General features: G+C 47.1%; 1 protein-coding gene across 2 annotated transcripts in view; it reads left to right on the forward strand.

Moving 5' to 3' along the window:
• The first annotated feature begins 13,603 nt into the window (after positions 1–13,603).
• Positions 13,604–20,021, forward strand: part of LOC135916857 (cytochrome P450 2C31-like) — a 72,315-nt gene continuing 65,897 nt past the window's right edge. The window contains exon 1 of one of the 2 annotated variants that reach the window (XM_070521390.1): positions 13,604–13,955. Coding sequence is in view for 1 of the 2 variants with exons in the window: in XM_065450284.1 (XP_065306356.1) it covers positions 18,369–18,465 (97 nt within the window). In the remaining variant the exon portion in view is untranslated. Of the gene's footprint in view, positions 13,956–18,346; positions 18,466–20,021 lie in introns of those variants that run through there. The other variant, XM_065450284.1, reaches the window with a different exon arrangement.

The raw sequence follows: 20,021 nt of genomic DNA on the forward strand, positions 1-20,021 counted from the left end.
ACGTTGAGGTTAGTGCTAATGGGCGCATATGAGCGATATTATCTTGGGGTTTTCCGGGTTTGGGAATAGGGACCATTTCTGCATGCCGCCAAGAATTGGGAATGACTCCTGTAGCCCAAGCTTCGTTTATGGCCCCCAACAGCACTTCGAGAACCTTGCCTTCCGTGTTTTTATAAAGTTCATACGGTATGCCATCCGGTCCTGGTGCCTTGCATGGCTTCGACAGGTCGATTGCCGCTAAAAATTCCGCCATAGTGAAAGGAGCTTGTATACCCTCGATGTCAGAGAGCGTAGGTGGCGTGCCTGCGTCCGCAGGAAGGCAGTTTTGAACAACGAAGGGAGGCGGTGCTGTGTCCAAAGCCGGAAAAAAGGTGTGGGCGACAGTTTCTGCGAATACTGCTGGTGTCTGGCCCGATGCTAACAGGGCGCAGGCTGCGGGCTCTGGAGGGCGCCGACCACGTTCCATTACTCGGAAGGTGCGCCAAATGGAGGCATTGGACGACGAAGGTCCGAGAGAAGAGCACCAGTCCATCCAGCGGCCACGTTCTAAGCGGTGTTCATGGCGCCGAGCTACTGCAGTAAGGCGTTGGGCCTCTAAGCGAAGGGTATTTGATGCAGGGTCACGTTCTGATGCAAGTTCTGCTTGGCGGCGCGACGCCCAGAGACGCAGAAGTTGCAAATCAGGAGCGGTTCGGGATTCATCAACCCACGACGTACGTGTCGCCTCAACCAATTCCGCCTTAAGACAATGGGACGGGTCCACCATGAAGTTGGATACATTGCTTTCTGATACCACCCTGTATCGATCCCAGTCCACCACTCGACATAGGCGGCGGAGGCGGCTTGTTCCGCCCGAAGATAAGCCAAGGTGAATCGGATGATGGTCGCTACCCCAGCAGTCGGGTTCACATGACCACGAGATGGTCGTCCTTCCTAGCCACCAAGATAAGTCCGGTGAGTGTGGCGGTGCGCAAGGGTGGTCTCGCCGACGAGTAGGCACTGACACATTATTAAGGAGAGTGAATTGGGCGTCCGTAAATGTGTCCAGCACACATGTACCACGCGCACTGGAAATAGCGTATCCCCATGTGGTGTGGGGCGCGTTAAAATCTCCTGCGACCATAATGGGGCAACCAGGATGTTTCTGTCGTAGGTGCGCCAGCCAGCCGAGACACAACCGAGCCGCACGACCGCTGTAAGGCCGGGCATAGTATGAAACGATGATAACGTCCGTGCGTTGGAGACGAACCAATACGGCCACGACTTCTTGCCATAGAGTACACCACCGTGAAAGATCAACACGAGTCTGATGAAGAGTGCATCTTACATACGCTGCAACCTTTCCTGGAGGGACATCGGGCGTAGCACTCCTACGATCCAGCATTGAAGGCGATGAGTATGCCACAAATCCTGGAATGGGTGGCAGGCCGTTGGATTCTTGAAGTAGTAGAGCCCAAGCACGCAGCTTCCCATATCTGAGACGCTGACGCAGCTCTCCGACCTTCCCCGCGATGCCGCGACAGTTCCACTGTAAGATGCCTTCTGGCACTCTTGAAGACGTAGCAGCCATCATAGATTAAGATTGGCCAGTAGAACCGAGGTGAGATGCTGGAGCTGTTGCGCAACGAAGCGCAGGAGTTCTTGGGGTGAAAGAGGCTTCGACACAGATGCCGGGTTAGCCATATGAGCAGGACTAGACGACGACGGCGAATGCGACGGCCGCGCTCCGTCATGAGGACGCCGGAGCACTGTACGGCGGTCCTTGAGACGTTGGATCTCCCTTTCAAGGTTGGCGAGGCGAGCGTCGATCTCGAACTCTTCGTCTGCCAAAGGAAGCGGCGTGTCTTCTATCGATTGAGATGCCCGTTGCGGCCGTGAAGTGGACGACCTAACAGCTGCGCTATAGGTACGAGTGGCAGCATCACTTGTCTCTGTACATGCTTCTGTCACCTGGCTAGCATCCTCTTCCAGCGAGGCCAGAACGGCGTAACGGTTGTACACAGGGACTTGTTTCATTGATGAATCTCGAGGGGTCCTTGCTGGCTGTCGGGAATGGCGTTGCCGAGCCTTCTTAGTGGCCTTCAACTTCGTAGGACACGTCGTGGAAGTGATGTCATGATCGTTTGTTTGGCATAGGCCGCATCTAAACGATGCCGACGGTTCAGGCTCCATGGTGTCGTCCTTAGGTGGGTAGGGGCAGGATGATTTCATGTGTCCCTGTCTAAAGCAAGAGTAGCAGTACACAACGGAAGGCTTGAACGGACGCGGGCGCAGTACGCAGCCGTAATACAGGATACGTTCAGGTGGGGAATTAGGACCTTGAAGCGTGATTAGGCACGTACGACCGCTGCCTAGGTAGCGAGCAGCCACGACCTTGTGTGTGGGACACGATAGTTCCTGCAGGAGCCTCTCGGGTTCTTCGTCAAGGTCAACGCCATTAACCACGTAGCGTCTTAAATCTGTACCACTGGCGAGGTACGCCTGGACTGGAAGGACACACTCTTCTGAGACTTGTATTTGTTGCAGTTCTTCGAGTTTATAAACTAGTGCCATAGCAGACACCCATACTGAGACCGTATTAGTGGGTTTGTGTAGAGCAAAACCTTGAAATCGGGAAGTCTCGAGGCAGGCGTCCAGGGCCGCTTGAATGATACGATTGTGCAGAGTGGACATGTCATATCTAGCACGAGGCTTGATAACCAGTTTGTACCACGATGTCGTTGGCGACTCCGGAGACGTGCGTGTCGGTCGTGCAGGCAGGCCTTGTGATGAGCGAGGTCTTTTTGGGGCTGCTGGAGCTACATTTTCATCCGATGGGAGGCCAGTAGCTTCCTTCGTCCTCTTGGCTGAGGTGTGCGCCACGACAGCAGGGCTGTTCTGCTCCATGTTGGTGGTATCCATGCTCAGGGTGCCGCCTTCACCCGTTGCACTTGTCCCCACGGAGGAGACGTCCCTGGCTTGGATGGCAGTTGCATCGGTAATGTTCCGCTCCCTCGACGCAGCGGACAGCAGCTTGGATGCTCTGCGCCGGCGCGGTGAGTGCCGCGGGGGCACTCGCACTCGCGAAGCCGCACAAGAACTCGAGTTCGACGGCGCAGCAGGAGGGTGTAGATGACGACGTGCCTTGTAGATAGGCGCCAGTAGTAATTACGAACCGCCAAAGCGGTCCATAAACAACAGAGTTCCAGTAGCGGGGAAAAGAAACCAGCAAACGGGGCGAAAATCCGGAGCTACGGAAAAACACGTCCGTGCGGAACGAGCGCTGGAAACGCCCCCCATTATTCGTTTACACTAACATTAGAAGCTTGTTGCACAAACGCGAAGCACTCTGTAGCCTTATCGATTCTTCTGATTGTAAGCGTCTTGTACTAAGAGAAACGTGGCTGAATTCTACCATCGATAACACAGAGCTTAATTTTTCCTTCCTGATTTTGACATTTTTAGGCGGGATCGTGTAGGCAAACGTGGAGGAGGTGTTCTGATAGCTGCCCATCGCAGCCTTTTTTGCTCCATTATCAATATCACTTCACCTCTAGAAATCTTATTCGTATTGTGCAGTTCTTTATACCTACAAACTATTATCGGTGTATGCTATCGACCCCCCGGTGCAGATGCTTCCTTCACTATTCACTTCCACGAGGCACTGCAAACTGTTACGAAGTCATTTAATCATGCGCCACTACTCCTCTTAGTGGCTTTAACTTTCCTGATATAACATGGTCCGAACCAGCCATAACACTATCTAAAAATAACCTTGAATGTAATTTTCTTAACACATGCCTCACGTTTGGTTTGACGCTGCTAGTATCTACCCCAACGCGGAAAAACGAACCGTGCTCTAACATACTCCACCTTATCTTAACATCCCATCCCGGCAGTGTTTCTTCTATAACACATCTACCAGAACTAAGTGATCACTCGGTACTACATGCAGAATTATCCTGGCAGCTACCTCATTGCAAAAATTCAAAAAAGAAAATAACACTCTACGATAAAGGTGATCACACCACGATCAACAATGCACTAACCGAGTTTTACAACTGGTTCATTATTGATTTCCCGAAGCGCACAGCAGACGCTAACTGGACGCTTTTTAAAAATAATATGATCGAACTCACTACTACTTACATACCAACCATCATTTTAACAGAGCGACCTTCGTCCCCATGGTTCAACAACACATTAAAACGACTGAACAATAAAAAGAAAAGATTGTTTCGTAATACCAAGCGTTCCAATACCGCTCCGGCCTGAGAAAACTATTACGTCACTGAAAAGGAGTTTGATTCCTTGGCCGCAACAGCTAAACGAACCTTCTACTCAACTACACTCCCTAACATGCTGAAAAACAATCCCAAACAATTCTGGAAATACATTAACCCAAATAACCGTAAACCATTACTATTATATGATAACGATAATAACCGTCTTCCAGACCATAAAGTATCTGAAGTACTAAACTCTGTCATCTCTTCCGTGTTCACTTCTGAACCTAACACTGACCTCCCAGACTGTCCTTACCTCAACAACCCAACGATGCCTGACATAACAATCGAAACGCATGGTATCACCAAGCTAATTGAATCCCTCAAATTAAGATCCTCAGCCGGCATCGACGGCATCAATTCCAAGATGCTTAAGAGCACCGCGCACATCTCTAGTGTATTTTTGTGTCATATCTTTCAGCAATCATTATCATCTGGAGTGGTGCCGCAAGACTGGAAAATAGATAATTCCAGTACCAAAAAAAGGATCATCGTCATCGTGCCACAATTACCGTCCAATTTCCCTCATCAGTGTTTGTTCTAAACCAATGGAGCATATAATTTATTCTCATATTGTAAGCTTCCTAACATCCGCTAATTTCTTTAATCCTAATCAACACAGTTTTCAGAAAGGCATGTCCTGCGAGACTCAACTAGCCCTATTCATTAATGACATCAGCTCGCATCTTGATCAAAACATGCCCATAGACGCCCTCTTCCTAGATTTCCAAAAGGCTTTCGACAAGGTTCCTCATGAACGGCTCTTTCTAAAACTATCATGTCTTAATTTTAACCCTCGTGTTCTCCAATGGATGCGCAACTTTCTCACTAACCGTCAACAGTTCGTTTATGCTAACCAATGCTCGTCTACCTTATCACCCGTTATCTCTGGCGTGCCACAAGGCACAGTCCTGGGGCCACTACTCTTCTTAATATACATTAACGACTTACCGATAGGTTGTTCTTCCAAAATTCGTTTATTTGCTGATGATTGTGTAATCTATCGTCCTATTACTAACGACGCTGATTCTCGCGCTCTCCAGTCCGATCTTAACGTCCTTGAAACTTGGTGTAATAATTGGCTAATGTCTCTCAACGTCCAAGAAACGTCACTACTTATTTCCATCGTCGCCAATCATTTATTTCAGCTAATTACATTATCGCCGGTTCGGAAATATGTGCTGTGACTTCATATAAATACCTAGGCGTTAACTTGTCCAATAACCTCAGTTGGTCCTCGCACATTTGCAACATTAGCAATGATGCCAATCGTGTACTAAGCTACCTGTGCCGTAATCTACGTCTTGTTCCGCACTCAGTAAAACTACTCGCGTACTTAACAATCGTTCGACCCAAACTAGAATACGCATGCTCAGTGTGGGACCCACACCAATCTAACTTGGCAACAGCACTAGAATCCATACAGAATCGTGCAGCAAGGTTCATTCATTCTGACTACTCTTACCACACTAGCGTTACTAAACTTAAATCATCTCTGAAACATCCAACCCTCGAGCAGCACCACAAAACAGCAAGACTGTGCCTCTTTTACAAATTTTATCACTCACTACTTCATCAGCTAGTCAGTAGTAAATCCAGCTAGCTGCCCATCGCATGACTATCTATTGCGAAAGCCGTGCTGATATTTAAATATTACGTTATGTTCCTCTAGGTACTTTACGATTTGTGAATGTATGAAATGTTCTAGTAGTTTGCAGATGGCACTAGCTAACGAAATTGATCGGTAGTTAATTGGTAATGAGCGATCGCCAGTTTTAAAAAATTGGTATTACCTTGGCTTTCATTCAATCATTAGAAATTTGGCCAGATAAAAAGGTTTGTGAAAAAAATAGCACATATTATTCCCGAAATGCTTTGTGATATACTTGTGAGTAGCTTGTTGTTAAAACCGACATGATCGGATAAAGATGATACCTCACGATTATTGAGTAATGATATGATATCGGACTCACTAACAATTATCCGCGGCATGGCGATAGCTGGAAGTGTACATATATTTCGGCATGAACCACATGCTTTTGGGCTTGCCGCGCACGCAGAAGTCATGCACAAAAAGCCCGGGCATTTCCCTTCTCGGCCGCACACACCGTGCACAAGTTTCTGTGGGTCATCCTCTTACCACACTTCACAGCTCGCTTCGCGGTCCTTCATTATCGTCGTTCCTTAACGTATTTTGCAACCCCAATTCTTTGTCGCCTAGGTTGACATTAGTAAAATCTGCCAATTTCTACTTAAAATCTAAAGGTAACTGTAAGCTTAGCTTTAAAGTGAAAAGCATTATGAGATTTAACTTTCCAAAGCCACTATTTGATTATGAAGGACGCCGTAGGGGGTGACTCCGGATTCAGAACCCGGGGTTCTTTAATGACTACCTAAATGTAAGTACACGGGTGTTTTTCTACTTCGCCCTCATCGAAATGCGGCTGCTGTGGCCGGGATCTGATTCGACGACCTTGTGCTTAGCAGCGTAACGCCATAGCCACTAAGCAGCCACGGCGGACAGCTTGAAAGTGCACATCGTATGTACTCCATTCCATTTGTATTCGTCTTGATATTTTCTTCTCAACATCTTGGTACTTTCATATACTTCTCCAGAACTGTGCCCTTTCACTTCCCCAAGAGCCTGGAGAGCAATAAAGAATTAAGGAGAGTGAAACTAAAATTGGGAAAGTAAATGTACAGCAGTGATATTTCGCCATCACGATTGCAAAATGTGCGTGAGGAATACACGACTTCACAGACATTGCGTTGTTCAATATTCACTTCCTTCATTTTCTCTTTTGTAGGTCTGCATACTTTAGGCAGATGCCTGCAAGTCATTGTGCTAGAGTGGTTGTGCACGTTGTTAGGCCAACAGACAACGCACAGCATAGTGGCTTGTGATGGCAACCAGACTGGTTATCCTGAAGATATTGCTAAACATTACAATGCTTTAACCTATCCAGTGATATCAAAGTCGCCCTTTCTGACGCCACCTCTTAAATTGAACATTGCTGAAGCAAAAAATAGCACAATATTGCATAAAAAATGATTGGTTTACATACACAGATGAACAATTTTGTATCTTTGCGCAGTGACCGTTCAAATATTTCTCAGAATATCATTTCGGCAGTAAATAACCTCTCCGATGTGCCAGATCGAGCTACTTTGGTAACAACTCATTCAGGTGCCTTACTATCAAACTTCCATCAAATAGCATCTTTGGTTAGCTTTACGGACACTGTGGTCACAATATTAGAGTGGGTTAACTTTGTCACTATTCGCCTTCCTTTGTTTCTGTTAAATGCAACGCGCGGAAGGAAAGTATGACGAAAATCGAAAAGCATAACATCAAAAAGCATAACATCGAAAAGCCTAATGACGAAAGATTTTTTGAAACCGTATATAATCTGACTATAAGAGTTAGGGCTGGTTGACTTGTAAATTGAAATATTTACGACAGAAGCACTGCCAAGTAGCCACTCAAAGTGTCAGTCATCTTGCTGTAAGCAGGTACGTTGCACATATCGCTATGGCTCAGCAGCCAAGTCCTTCAAACACAGAGGATAAAGTGTCTGGCTGATCCTTCTCGCGAATACAAGTGTATTTAATGCATATTCTGAAGAGTCTGAGGTCAGCGGCCACTGGTTTCCCGATTATCTTTGCTAAAGTGTGGGTACGGCTCTAGATTTACAAGTGCCTGTGTCCATTGGCTTCGTCGTATGAATGAATTGGAGACGTTTCTAGTAGCGTCCTCGACGCATATCATCCCTATTTGATCCTTTAGGGCAGCAGCCCGGCTTTCGCAGTGGATTATAGCTATCTTCATTTCTTTTATGGCTTTCAATTCATTTAGGCTTATGAGCTATTTCAGGAAAAACAGTCAAGTCTAGATTACGGGCTGATCTTAAAAGCTGTATAACAATGCAGGTGCAAGTCTTGAGTCTCCACATTTGTATTCACCTACTACGTTGGTTTACCTAAAATGAGCAATAGGTTAGACATTAAGGTAGCCTGAGCCACTCATTTTTGTTTCGTTTCGTCTATCTACAGGTGACTAGTCTGCAAGAAAGGAAGAACGCAACCTACGTCATGTCCCTGGTTTGCTTTCTTTTGACATTTGCTGTATGCATTTTGTGGAAGCTAGTTATACAACGCTGGTTTCAGGAGCGAAGCCTTCCTATCGGAACCATGCATCCTCCGATGCCACCTGTGAGCAGTATTTTTGGACACAAAGAACTCAACTGGCCCTATTTCCACTGCACTAAAGCAGTCGAATGGGCCAAAAAGTACGGGCCTGTGTATAGGTAAGACATGCTACCCAAAGATATCAGCACACGATCGGCAGGCATTGGATATCATACTTACCCCTTCGAAAACTGCGCATGTGTTGATAAACATAACTGCACTTGGTGACACGGCGAAGTTGAAAGTGCGCTTTCTTTACCTAGCAAAATCATACTGCGTGCCTGAGTGCGGCCGCTTGCAAGACGCATAGTTACTCATACCACTATTTCCAATGGTATTCTCTCGTTTTACCTCATTTTTAACATTCTGCGGCATGGACTTATTTTCCGTCGTTGTATTTCGATATAGACGTACCGAACTAAAAAAAATTGTTGGGGTGGTTAGCAAGTGCACAATAGTAAATGAGAACCGACAAAAAGGTTTTAAATACTGCATGCAATGGGAAACCAGTGCTCAAGCTTCACTTGCCAACAGCAGCGCCGTACCACGCTCCCTACGGTGAGCGGCGGCAGCATTTGTCAACTGTGCTGGCTGTGAAATTGCGTCCCAGAAATTCGTAATTCATCTTGCGGATTGTGCGCCCAGCTTCTTAAATGTCAGGGATATGGTGTTCTTGAACTTAGAAGCGCACGCACTTCTTGCAACACGAATAGCCATAGAAAGAGTTTAACAGGAAGCATCGAGCTAAGGCAGACTTCAGTACCCGCAATACACGGGATCATACGTTATTATTCAGACTGCCGGGCTAATTTTGTGAGGTACTTACCGGACGGCGTCAGTCTATTTTAGTTACACAAACCGTGACACAAAATTTGGTTGAGCCTGTTTGCCAGCGCTGGTTCGAGTACATTTTGCATGCCTGAGACTTGAGTTACTTGAACTAGATGATTTTGACAAACTTTCTACTCTATGCTTTAATGTTTGAAGAATATCGCAAGGACAGAAGAGAGGACAGAAGAGGCAAGAAAGCGCTAACTCCCGAGAATTTCTTTTCTTTTCAGAAAGCACAGCATGTTGTATAGCCCCCGCTAGCACACTAACCATGCGCAAAATGCCGCGACAAAGTTATACAAAATTCAACGTGGCATCGATAGGCCGAGGTATCGACCTCCTTGCCAGTTAGCGCTATTGTGGAGGTGGTGACGCACCCATCCTTTAAACATGGAATTTTTCCCGCTTCGATTATTTCACGCGTGAGAAGATCACTGTGTTTTGCAATGATGCTTCAGTTTTTGTATCTTGGGTTAGATCCACAAATGCAGCAGTGGGCAGAGAGCCAACGCTGTTCAGCACAGTCAACATTGTATTTGTGCTCTTTCAGCCTTTTCTTAACGCATCGGCCATCTGTACCATGTCATATTTGCTACAGGACAGGGAGATCCGATACACCACGTTGTTTGCGCAATGTATGGATTTGTTCTTGTGCGTGATAAGGGCCTAGATGGGCCTAGATGCTGGGACGGTCATTTTGGAATGGTTGCCTAATTTTTTCAGTCGAAGAGAAGACAACTTAGATGTTAACACGCTGAGCGACCTTTTTCAGACTGTGCACGATTCCATGTGTCTATGGGATTACCGCAATTGTCATTCTATACCGAGTTCCTCCATAAGGATATTCACTCACCACGGATTAAAAGCTGCACAGCAGGCCTTCAGCAACAGAGACTTGTACAGGAGATGGATAGCCTGTCGAAGTTCAACGTTCAGACTGCTCACGAAAGCTGTCGATCATTTCAGGTTAGGAGGAGTTTCATAAGGAATTTTCGAAACATGAGCTAACAATCTCCCGTTTTATCAGTTTATAGTGCGCGGAGTTGAATGGAAAAAGTCGCTTGTTACCACGTATCCAATGAGAACAGTTTTCATGCAAAAATAACATAACATTGAACCTTTTTACACCATTCTTCGAAAATTCATGGGTATATTCTCGTGGTTTAAACCATTTGCTCACTGGTTCCAGAACTAAGCAAGCACCATACTCGTACGAACTGGCACTACTGTCAATAAAAATTAAAAAGTCATCCACGTATATAAAAGCCGCTAAGACGTTAGTGTTGATGAAAGCATCTGACACAGATCTGTGAAGTTTTACTAAAATCGATTCACTTAATATTTGAGCGATGCCTAATCCCATGCAGATGCCTTATTTTTGAAGGTGAGGTTTACCATCCCAGTTGATGTAACTCAACTGCAGATAAAATCGATGTAATTCTCAAAAAACCACTGACATTGATACCAGAGTGAGTCTGGAACATTGAAGGGGCAAATTAATCAATGCATTCACCAATGCAGTGAAGTAGTAAAACATGTGGTATAGCATAGTAAAGGTTCTTAACGTCAACTGAAAGGCAAACACTTTTCCATTGCATCGTGAGCTGAAATATTGCTGGACTGCACCAGTTTTTTTTTTACAAGGAACGGATAACCACTTTAAAACAAATGAGGTTTTTCTGTAAGAAAAGAGTGACACATTTTTGCCAGGTGCCATTTTCTGAAACCATGAGCCTAAAAGGCATGTCAACTTTGAGTTTTCGCAGCGAACTAACTTTCAAGGGAAACATTTTTTGAATTGGACATGCACTTTAGAATGTATCGCTCTTTTCCTGATGAAGTTGGAGCAACTCGGCATAGGCAGTAAATTGCGCTAGTCCCACACATGCATAGAATCGAGCAGAACCTGAAAAAGGTCGCTTAGCGTGTAAACGTTAAAGTTGTCTTCTCTGCCCCTGAAAAATTAGGCAACATTTGCAAGATTACCGTCCCCGCATCTAGGCCCAAAGGAGGCTTCCCTAATACAAAGAAGAATAAATTCATAGATTGCACGAACAACATGGTGTGTTGGATCACCCTGTCCAGTGGTAAATATTACATGTGGCAGACGGGCCGACGCATTAATGAAAGGCTGAAAGAGCACGAGTACAATGTTGAATGTGCTGAACAGGGTTGGCTTGCTGTCCACTGCTGCATATGTGCATGCTAGCCAAGATACAAAAGAAATGTCGTATCATTACGAAACACAGTGATCGTGTCACGCGCTACATATAGTATACGTGTAATAGTGTAACACGGTCGCGAAAATTGAATTTACATTGAATTATGTCTTTACTCTACTGATATAATTTACCTGTTCAAAAAATTTCAGACAGTTTACTGCTTCCAGTCGTTTCTGTTTCTTTTAGCACTAACATCCCAATTATCACCCTCTCTAGAAAAACAACGACTGTTAGCAATGCTTTCCCACTTCCACAGGTTGTATCATACCCCATCATGCTTTACAGCATCCCATGTCAAACCCTTGAAAAGAATTTTCACCCACCTCGACCATCCCTTCAAAGTGCGTCCCATGTTCGCGCGTATGAATCTCCGTCGACAATCAGCGCTCTTTCTTGCTATTTATCACTGGAACAAGCTGCCAAAAATTTGCTTATATACATGATCATGACTCATTTGTAAGTCATTTGAAGCGCAGTTTTACGCAAGTTGAGCAAAACAGAATTTTGTGCCTCTGCCGCATTGTAAGTACATCTACATTCTTCGTTCCGAGTGTCTTTTTTGCTCAATCATATATGCATTTCTTTTTTTTGCTTTTCTTATATTGTTGTATTCGGGGATCTTTTCCACGGTGTTATATATTGCCTTTCCTCCCTAATTGTGTCTGAAATATTCTGTTGTTAACCCCCCTCCCCCCTATGTAATGCCCGTAAGGGCTTTTACGGTATCTGAATAAGAACGAAGTACACCGGTGGCGTAACATTTTCGTGAACAACCTCTTTGACTTTGAGCCAAGATTGTGCACGGCAGCAGCACAATCACAGCGTAAGCTGGAGCTGCACCTCCATAGGAGCTCCATTTTCGGCAGCAGACACTAGAGGGTTCATACCTTGCCAGGAAGCGCAAGATACGAACATTAAAAACAGGTCGAATAGTGCGGACGCTTTGACATCGGCTCCAGCTTTCATCAATGTTCTCGAATGGTTCTCCCTGCAAAACTGGGTGAGTTATGTTTTAATCGACGTGGCACGTCAAGAGGAATATGCCGATACCAGATTTTCGTCGGTGGGAGGATTTTTCGCCGTTCTGCGAGTGTTTGAAACGCGGTGAGGGCAGGCTTAGGCCTACTCCCGCCCATGTTGGACTTTGAAGCCTGGATGGACATTGTGGAAGGAGGAGATATTACTCAAGAACAGGCATGCGACTCGGGATGGAAGGTGGCGTACGGTCGCCGGCCCGGCAGGTGCAGGGAAGAATATTCTTCGGCTCAAGACGGTGCAAATACAAGTGGCAGACGGAGAGACGGCGGCCGCACCGCCGCACCACGCGACGCGATACGACGCGTCACCGCTGCTTCGAGGCTGCCTCGACTGCCGAGGGACACTTTTCGTATCATTGTCAGACCACGCCACGCCCTGAATGTAAATCATATTGACCGCAAATAAGACGGAGACAGAGGAAGAAAACACATAAACAGCACGGGCGGTTTGCGGTCCCCGTCTTATTTGCGGTCAATATGATTTGCAGTAAATACCAACTAGGCCAAACTGAAGTTCTTCTGAGGCCTGAATGTAAACAAGGTCAGTAAAATACACTTTGAGCAAGCCTTGGCCATGGCGGCATCCTTGGCTCCGGGCGCAATCGAAGAGGACACGATGTGTCCCAATGCAGTTCAGAACATTTTTGTGGTGTGTACACCTCGCGAGAAAAACACGGACGGGTACACCCGAGTGCAGCAAATCAGGCTCGGTGAAGGCACGTTTGCGGTGGCGACGTACCTGGCCCCACCCGGAGTCGACGTGGAAGTCATCGAGGCTCAACTCAGAGCGAGAATTGTTAATCATCGGAATCCGGGCGCTTTGGAGCCCAGGCAGATCAAGAACACTACAGCGGTGGTGGTAGTTTTAGAGGGAATGATGGTGCCCCAACTACGTGGCATGCGGCGCGAGTATATTCCGCTGTATGCTCTACCGACGCCACATGGAAGTCTGCTACGGTTGCGGAGGACTGGGACACCGGGCTGACGTGTATCCCAACCCGGGAAGCAAGTGGTGTTGCACCTGCGGCAAACGATCGCCTGTGGAAGATCACCAGTGCGATCCTAAATGCACGTTGTGCGGTGGCCCGCACCGCACAGCAGCCAAAGGGTGTAGGGACAAATTTCAAGTTCCGTATATCGTCAGAAGAAGACGGCGCCGACGCGCCGAGCAGCTGAACCGGGGAACCGACGTCATCACGGCGGGCGACAGGAGCCGCTCGTGCATGCCAGCTGTGCAGGAGCGCAGCACCGAAAGAAGCCGCCCTCGCACGCCAGCTGCGCGGAAGCGCGGTGCAATCAGGCAGCGCTCCAGATCAAGAGGGCGCTCCGTGTCCAGTGTGAGGATCCGGGAGGAGCCAACCTGGGCGGATCGTGTCAAAGGGAAGAAGAAGGAGCTACATAGACCCACGGAGGTAATGCGGTCGGCTTCCCCAGAGCATGGTAGTAGATCGCACGTGGTCGCATTACTAAAGGAAGTTAAGGAGCTTAGAAAGGAGGCACGCTGACTCAAAGCCGCCAAGGCAAACCCAAAGTTCACTGAAATAGAGGGAACGACCGGACGCCACAGGTAATCGAACACATACCCCGCGTAGGACTCACTAAAGCAAAGCGTAAGGCCCCCCTTCCTAACGACGAGAGCGACTGCGAAACGTCTCCAGCAAAGAAAGATGTTGGAGGAACTACTTAGGATAAGCAGAGAAAATCAGGAAAGCGTAAAGCTTTTGGTCTAAAGAGAGACGGTACTAAAAGAAAGGCGGCGATTAAGGCCAAAGTCAAGGCCCGAGCGCAAAGCAAGGTAGTGAATCACTCCGAGGTTGCTCCGGCTGTGGAGCAAGGGATGTTAATGTAGCATCATGGCGGGCGATCACAAAGAGCTGGTAATATGGCAGTGCAACTGCGCTAGTTGTCAAAGGCGCAAGGCTCCGATACGGCAATTTTTGGCGAATGAGGTGGAAAAACCACAGATTTTATTATTACAGGAGACACTATGTGACGACCCTACCCTCTCTGGCTTCAACACTATGTCGGTCAGGAATGAGGGAGGCAGAGGACTTGCTACGATGATTAAAAAAAATCTAGCCTTCATTCAACATCCAATCCAATCTAGACGGGGTAAGATGGACGCCCTTTTCGTGGAGGTTATACCGCACCGGCGTCTTAAGCAGAGCGTCTTCGTGCTTAATGTCTATAGCCCGCCGTCGGGCCAGAGACAGACGTTTAACTCCCTGCTTAGGAAGGCGACGTCGATAGCCAAGCACTCTCCTCTGATAGTTGCCGGGGACTATACCGCCACTCATAATGCATGGGGCTACGGCTTTAAAACGAGACAACCTGGCGAGGACCCTGGATGATCTCGCGTTTTCGGTAATCACGGACCCAGGATTCCCCACTAGGCTAGGCACGTCAGTTGCGCGAGACAAAACTCCTGATTTGGCATGTGTAAGGAGCGTAGGTAACGTAACGTGGGCCAATAAGCAGGAGAACCTTGGCAGTGACCACTTCATAGTAGCGGTAACTTTAAGTGTGGACGCCCGACCGGCCAGGGTATTTCGAGTCACGGACTGGTAGGAGATAAGGAAACTTATGAAGGAGCGAACGTGCACTTTTTCCTCGTTTGGCGAGGCCATCGAATCGCTAACGGAGGACGTCAAGAGGGCTACTAAGGTAGTACAAACGGAAGCGGAGGTCCTAAGAATGGATCCGCACCTAGCGCACCTGTTGGAGGCGAAATCGTGAATTCTGATGAGGTGGAAAACACAAATGCTAAATCGCAGGCTGAGAAAAAAGGTTGCGGAGCTTAATAGAGAGATCGAGAGATATTGCGTGGAGCTCAGTAGGCTACAATGGGACGAGGTCTGCGTGCCAGTAGATGGGTCCACGCGCTCAGGAGGGAAGTGGAGCCTCCTCAAGCACCTCCTGGGTGACGCACACACAAAGCATAATCAAAGGCAAACACTTAGTAAAGTCATACACCGGCACAAGCAGTGGGGAGGTATTGAAGAGTCACTTTTTAATGCGATCGTGGATAGATGCCTTGCTATAGGGCCGACACAGGAAGAGGATTATCAGCAAATCGAGTGTGCGACGGTAGAGGAACTGGACGCACCCTTCACAGAATCGGAGATCAGGGCGTTGCCCTATAATTTAAACAGCAGATCGGCTCCGGGTCCGGATAAACTTTCTAACAGGCTATTACGAAATCTGGACGATAGGCAGTGGAACTACTAACTAAGGAGGTCAACAGGGTATGGGAGACAGGACAGGTGCCTGACGGATGGAGGTCGCCTATAGTGACACTCATCCCTAAATCAGGAAAACTCCTTCATTTGGGCAACTTGAGGCCAGTATCACTAACCTCGTGCATAGGCAAGGTAGCTGAGCACGCGATCTTGAACAGGGTTTCTGAGTACATAGAGCGCAGAGACCTCTTCGCACATAATGTGGTTGGTTTTCGGCCCAGCCTATCGACGCAGGAGGTTATGCTAATGCTAAGGAAGCAAATCTTTGATAGTGGCACCTGGGACGTGAGAGGGATTCTCGCCCTGGACCTCACTAAGGCGTTCGAGACAGGGCTACATAGATACATTCTGCAGGCCACGGCCGGGATAGGCCTGGGAGTCAAAATCCAGCCCTTTGTCAGGTCCTTTCTCATGAATAGAGCTGCTACTATTCAGGTGGGGCAGATTCAGTCGAGCGTGTACAGATTGGGGGCTCGGCGTACCCCTCAGGGATCAGTCATATCGCCACTGCTCTTCAATATAGTCATGAAGGGTCTATCAGACAGGCTGGGCGGCCTCCAGGGCATAGGTCACGCATTTTACGTAGATGAAATCAGGATCTGGTGCCCAGAGGGCTCCCTAGCTGAAATGAAGCAAGCTTTACAAGCGGCCTTGGACGAGTTGGAGGCTTACCTCGCGAACACGGGTCTGAAGCTGTCTACAAGTAAATCGGAACTGTTACTTTACAGACCCGCAAGGCAAGGGGTTAGGGGTCTGACACCCCTCAACCAGCAACCCGTGGTATTATACGCGAATAATGGGCAGAAAGTTCCTAGAGTCGATTCAGTTAAGATCCTTGGGCTGCTCATAGACGTGAGGGGCTGTAATGCCAGAACAATTACCCACGTTACAGCCAAGACAGAGAATATGTTGCGGTTAATTGCTAGGGTGTCAAACCGAAAGAAGGGGTTTGGTGAAGACAACCTCCTTCGCATGTACAACGCGTTTCTCATGAGTCATAATAACTATGTGGCATCAGCTCTCGTATGGACAAAAACGTAAAAGACCAAATTAAGTACCCTCATGCGCAAGAGCATCAAGAAAGTGCTAGGCTTGCCTATTGCCACGAGCTCCGACAGGCTAGATCAACTCGGTATGCACAATAGCATAGACGAGATCATATAGCCACAGGTGGCTAGGCTATCGTCGACGAAAGCTGGCAGACGAATTCTCCACGAGGTTGGCATGGCTTCCAAGATAATGGAGGACCGCCGCATAACATTGACACGAGAAACGAGAGCGACCTACCTGGTGAGGCCCTTCCCACGAAACGTGCATCCACAGCATAACGAGGGCAGACGTAAAGCCCGTGCTCGAGCCATCTTGAAAAAAGTTGGAGATGACAGAGACTCCGCGGTCTTTGTCGATGCGGCGCAGTATGGGAACAGGAGAGTGTTCGCGTTGTCGGTTGTAGAAGCACAGAGGTTGCTTCACTCCTCGGCCTTGGTCAGAGCGGCCACCGCGAGTATAGCAGAGTAAATTGCGGTTGCGCTGGCCTTGTGTGACCCAGAGCGTTCCTACATTTACACCGACTCGAGAGACGCAAACAGAGCTTTCGAATCGGGTAACATGGCACAAGAAGCGGCCTCTATTTTAGAGAAACGGGCTTGCCCTGGTTCTCATTTTATCACGTGGTTTCCCGCACACATGGGGATGAACGTTCTCGAGGGCTTCCCAAACCTAAACGAGCTGGCCCACGACCGTGCTCGAGAATTCACGCGCCCAGGAGGTCTGGAGGTTCCGGAGGGGCAGGAAGGGACTCAGCCGAATGATCCACTCCTCACATTTAATGAAATTACTAAACATTACCAACTTGGTCGGAGAATGTATCCACTGCCTCACCAGAAGCGTAGTAGAAGTCACTCAGCTACTCTTAGAATGTTGCAGACGGGATCTTTCCCGTCGCGGGGATTCCTCAGCATGATGTACGCAGATGTGGACCATAGTTGTCCCGACTGCAGTGAAACGTATTGTTCTATGGCTCATAGGCTCTGGCGATGTCCCGCGTTGCCTAACGACTTCCTCTCCAGCGAAGCCGAATGAGGGGAGGCCATCAGAAGCACAGTACTCCAAAATCAAACCCAGGCTATCCAGAAGGCCCAGGAAAGGGCGGAGCGTCACGGCGTTCTGTACTCTACCTCTACATGGGTGCGGCCAGCGGCTACAAAGGCCTGCCGTTAGGAGATCGTAACAGTAGCTCCTCAGGATTAAACAAAGTTCGTTGTCTGTCTGTCTGTCGAGGCACTACCTGTCACCAAGTTGAGACAGTGACTTTGACAGCGAATACTTAAATAAATGTCGCAAATGATACAGAATTCGATTATCTACAGCGTAAAAAAATATAGAAAGGGAAATTCATCCATCTGTTTGTAATCTCAAAGTACCTTATGAAGCCAGACAAACTAAGACACCTTAATTCAACTCATTAGCCGAGATTACAGTGTTCCATACCGAGAAAGGAAATGCTTAAAGTTCATGCCGTGTTAATATGGACGGCAGGCATGGTTCTCTTTTTGCAGATTGACTCTGAATTTTACTGATGTGGTTATGCTCAGTAATGCACACAGTATCAAGACATTTTGTAAGAATAGCGACGGATTGTTTCGTTCTGGATGTTTTATCTTTGGTCGCGACTACAACCAAGGTAAGACGATGCATGAATGACTATGCAAATATGTTGTTCTAGCGGTTGAAGGCTTTTAGAGAGCATGTATGTACATTTTAGGGAGTATGTACGTATGATTCATTTATTTATATGGCCTAAGGCGTATTGCCATAAAAAAAGACGCTTCGTAAAACCCCGACGGCACCATGAAGACAAGTTTGAGACCAATCTTTTTTTTACTGTTGTACGGCGTCATAAGGCGATTTTACGGCGATCAGACTGTCTTGCTAGATGCTGAATCCTCCGCTACAGATTAAGGACGCTTGTTTAAAAATTATCCAGGTTCCAAGAAACTGAGAAACAGGCAGCGAGTGTGAAACACGGTTTGCTCAGATTAGAAACTAATGAAAGATCCTGTCGCCAGTACCTTCGGAAACTATGTTGTTATGTTATGAGTTGATACCAAAACATTGGTCACGTAAAAATCCATATATATATATATATATATATATATATATATATATATATATATATATATATATATATATATATATATATATACCCTGTAGTACTGGATTTAGCAGTTCTGTAACCGTTGAAAAGTAAACGTGCACTTTTTGTGAAAGTAGTAGTCATCATTTAATTGCGACTTTAAACAAACATTTGGAGTCATTCCACCCTGTGCAGGTGTTTGACCAGCGAAGCTGCTATGGTAGTGGTATAAATTATGTTGGCATAGACTTTCATTGGTATGTAACTACACATATAGTTATGTATATGTCATATACGCGAAATACAAAAATTCTTCAAAGTCGTTGGTTGGCTTCTCTCTTTATGTTATCTTTATCTTGTCACGCAAGTGATGATGGCCTTCTGGTCGCTGTGATACGCCGCCAACTGCTCTTTGAGGACACTAGATAAGTTCTTGGCTAGCGTCAAGTGTATACACGGCCGTTGACGCGTCATCGTGGGGGGCCACTGTAACACTGTAGATCGAACTGTTCCAGCACAAAGGACAGAAGCCAGCTGCCATAAGGCCACGACGCGTCGACGCTGAAATCGCCCTCCCCGATGACTGGTGTGTCGTTGGTGAAAGAGAACAACCGGAATGTGTACGTTGCAGCTGCGATTGAGGGCCGTTTAAACACAGCTGGCCGTTTAACTGAGCCACGATGCGAGCGATGATTTGGGTTGACCGGGACGCAGTCGGATGAAGTGCACGAAACAAAACACATTTGTTTGTAACTTGCGGTTGAGAATACCTGTACTTCCTGATTAGCTGAATAAAACATGAAAGCACTATAGACTTTTATTCTAGCGGACAAACATGGGGCTGTCCGTTTCCCTTCCGTAGAAGCTCCTGTAGCGACAGCAGACGGAAATTCCACAATATTTGCAACTTCACTGTGAACTATGTAGTCATTAAAAGTAAATGATACTCGCCGTAATGTAAGAGTCGTCTTAGCGACTGATTGTCATATAATTTCATTTGGGATAGTTGCGATAAAACAATAGCTACAACCCTTTTTATGCGAAGCATTCTAGCCGCACAACCTTGCTGCGCCGCGCGCGGCCGCGTAGCCACCATATGACGT

The sequence above is a fragment of the Dermacentor albipictus genome, chromosome 7 (genome assembly GCF_038994185.2).
Source record: "Dermacentor albipictus isolate Rhodes 1998 colony chromosome 7, USDA_Dalb.pri_finalv2, whole genome shotgun sequence".
Taxonomy (NCBI): Eukaryota; Metazoa; Arthropoda; class Arachnida; order Ixodida; family Ixodidae; genus Dermacentor; species Dermacentor albipictus.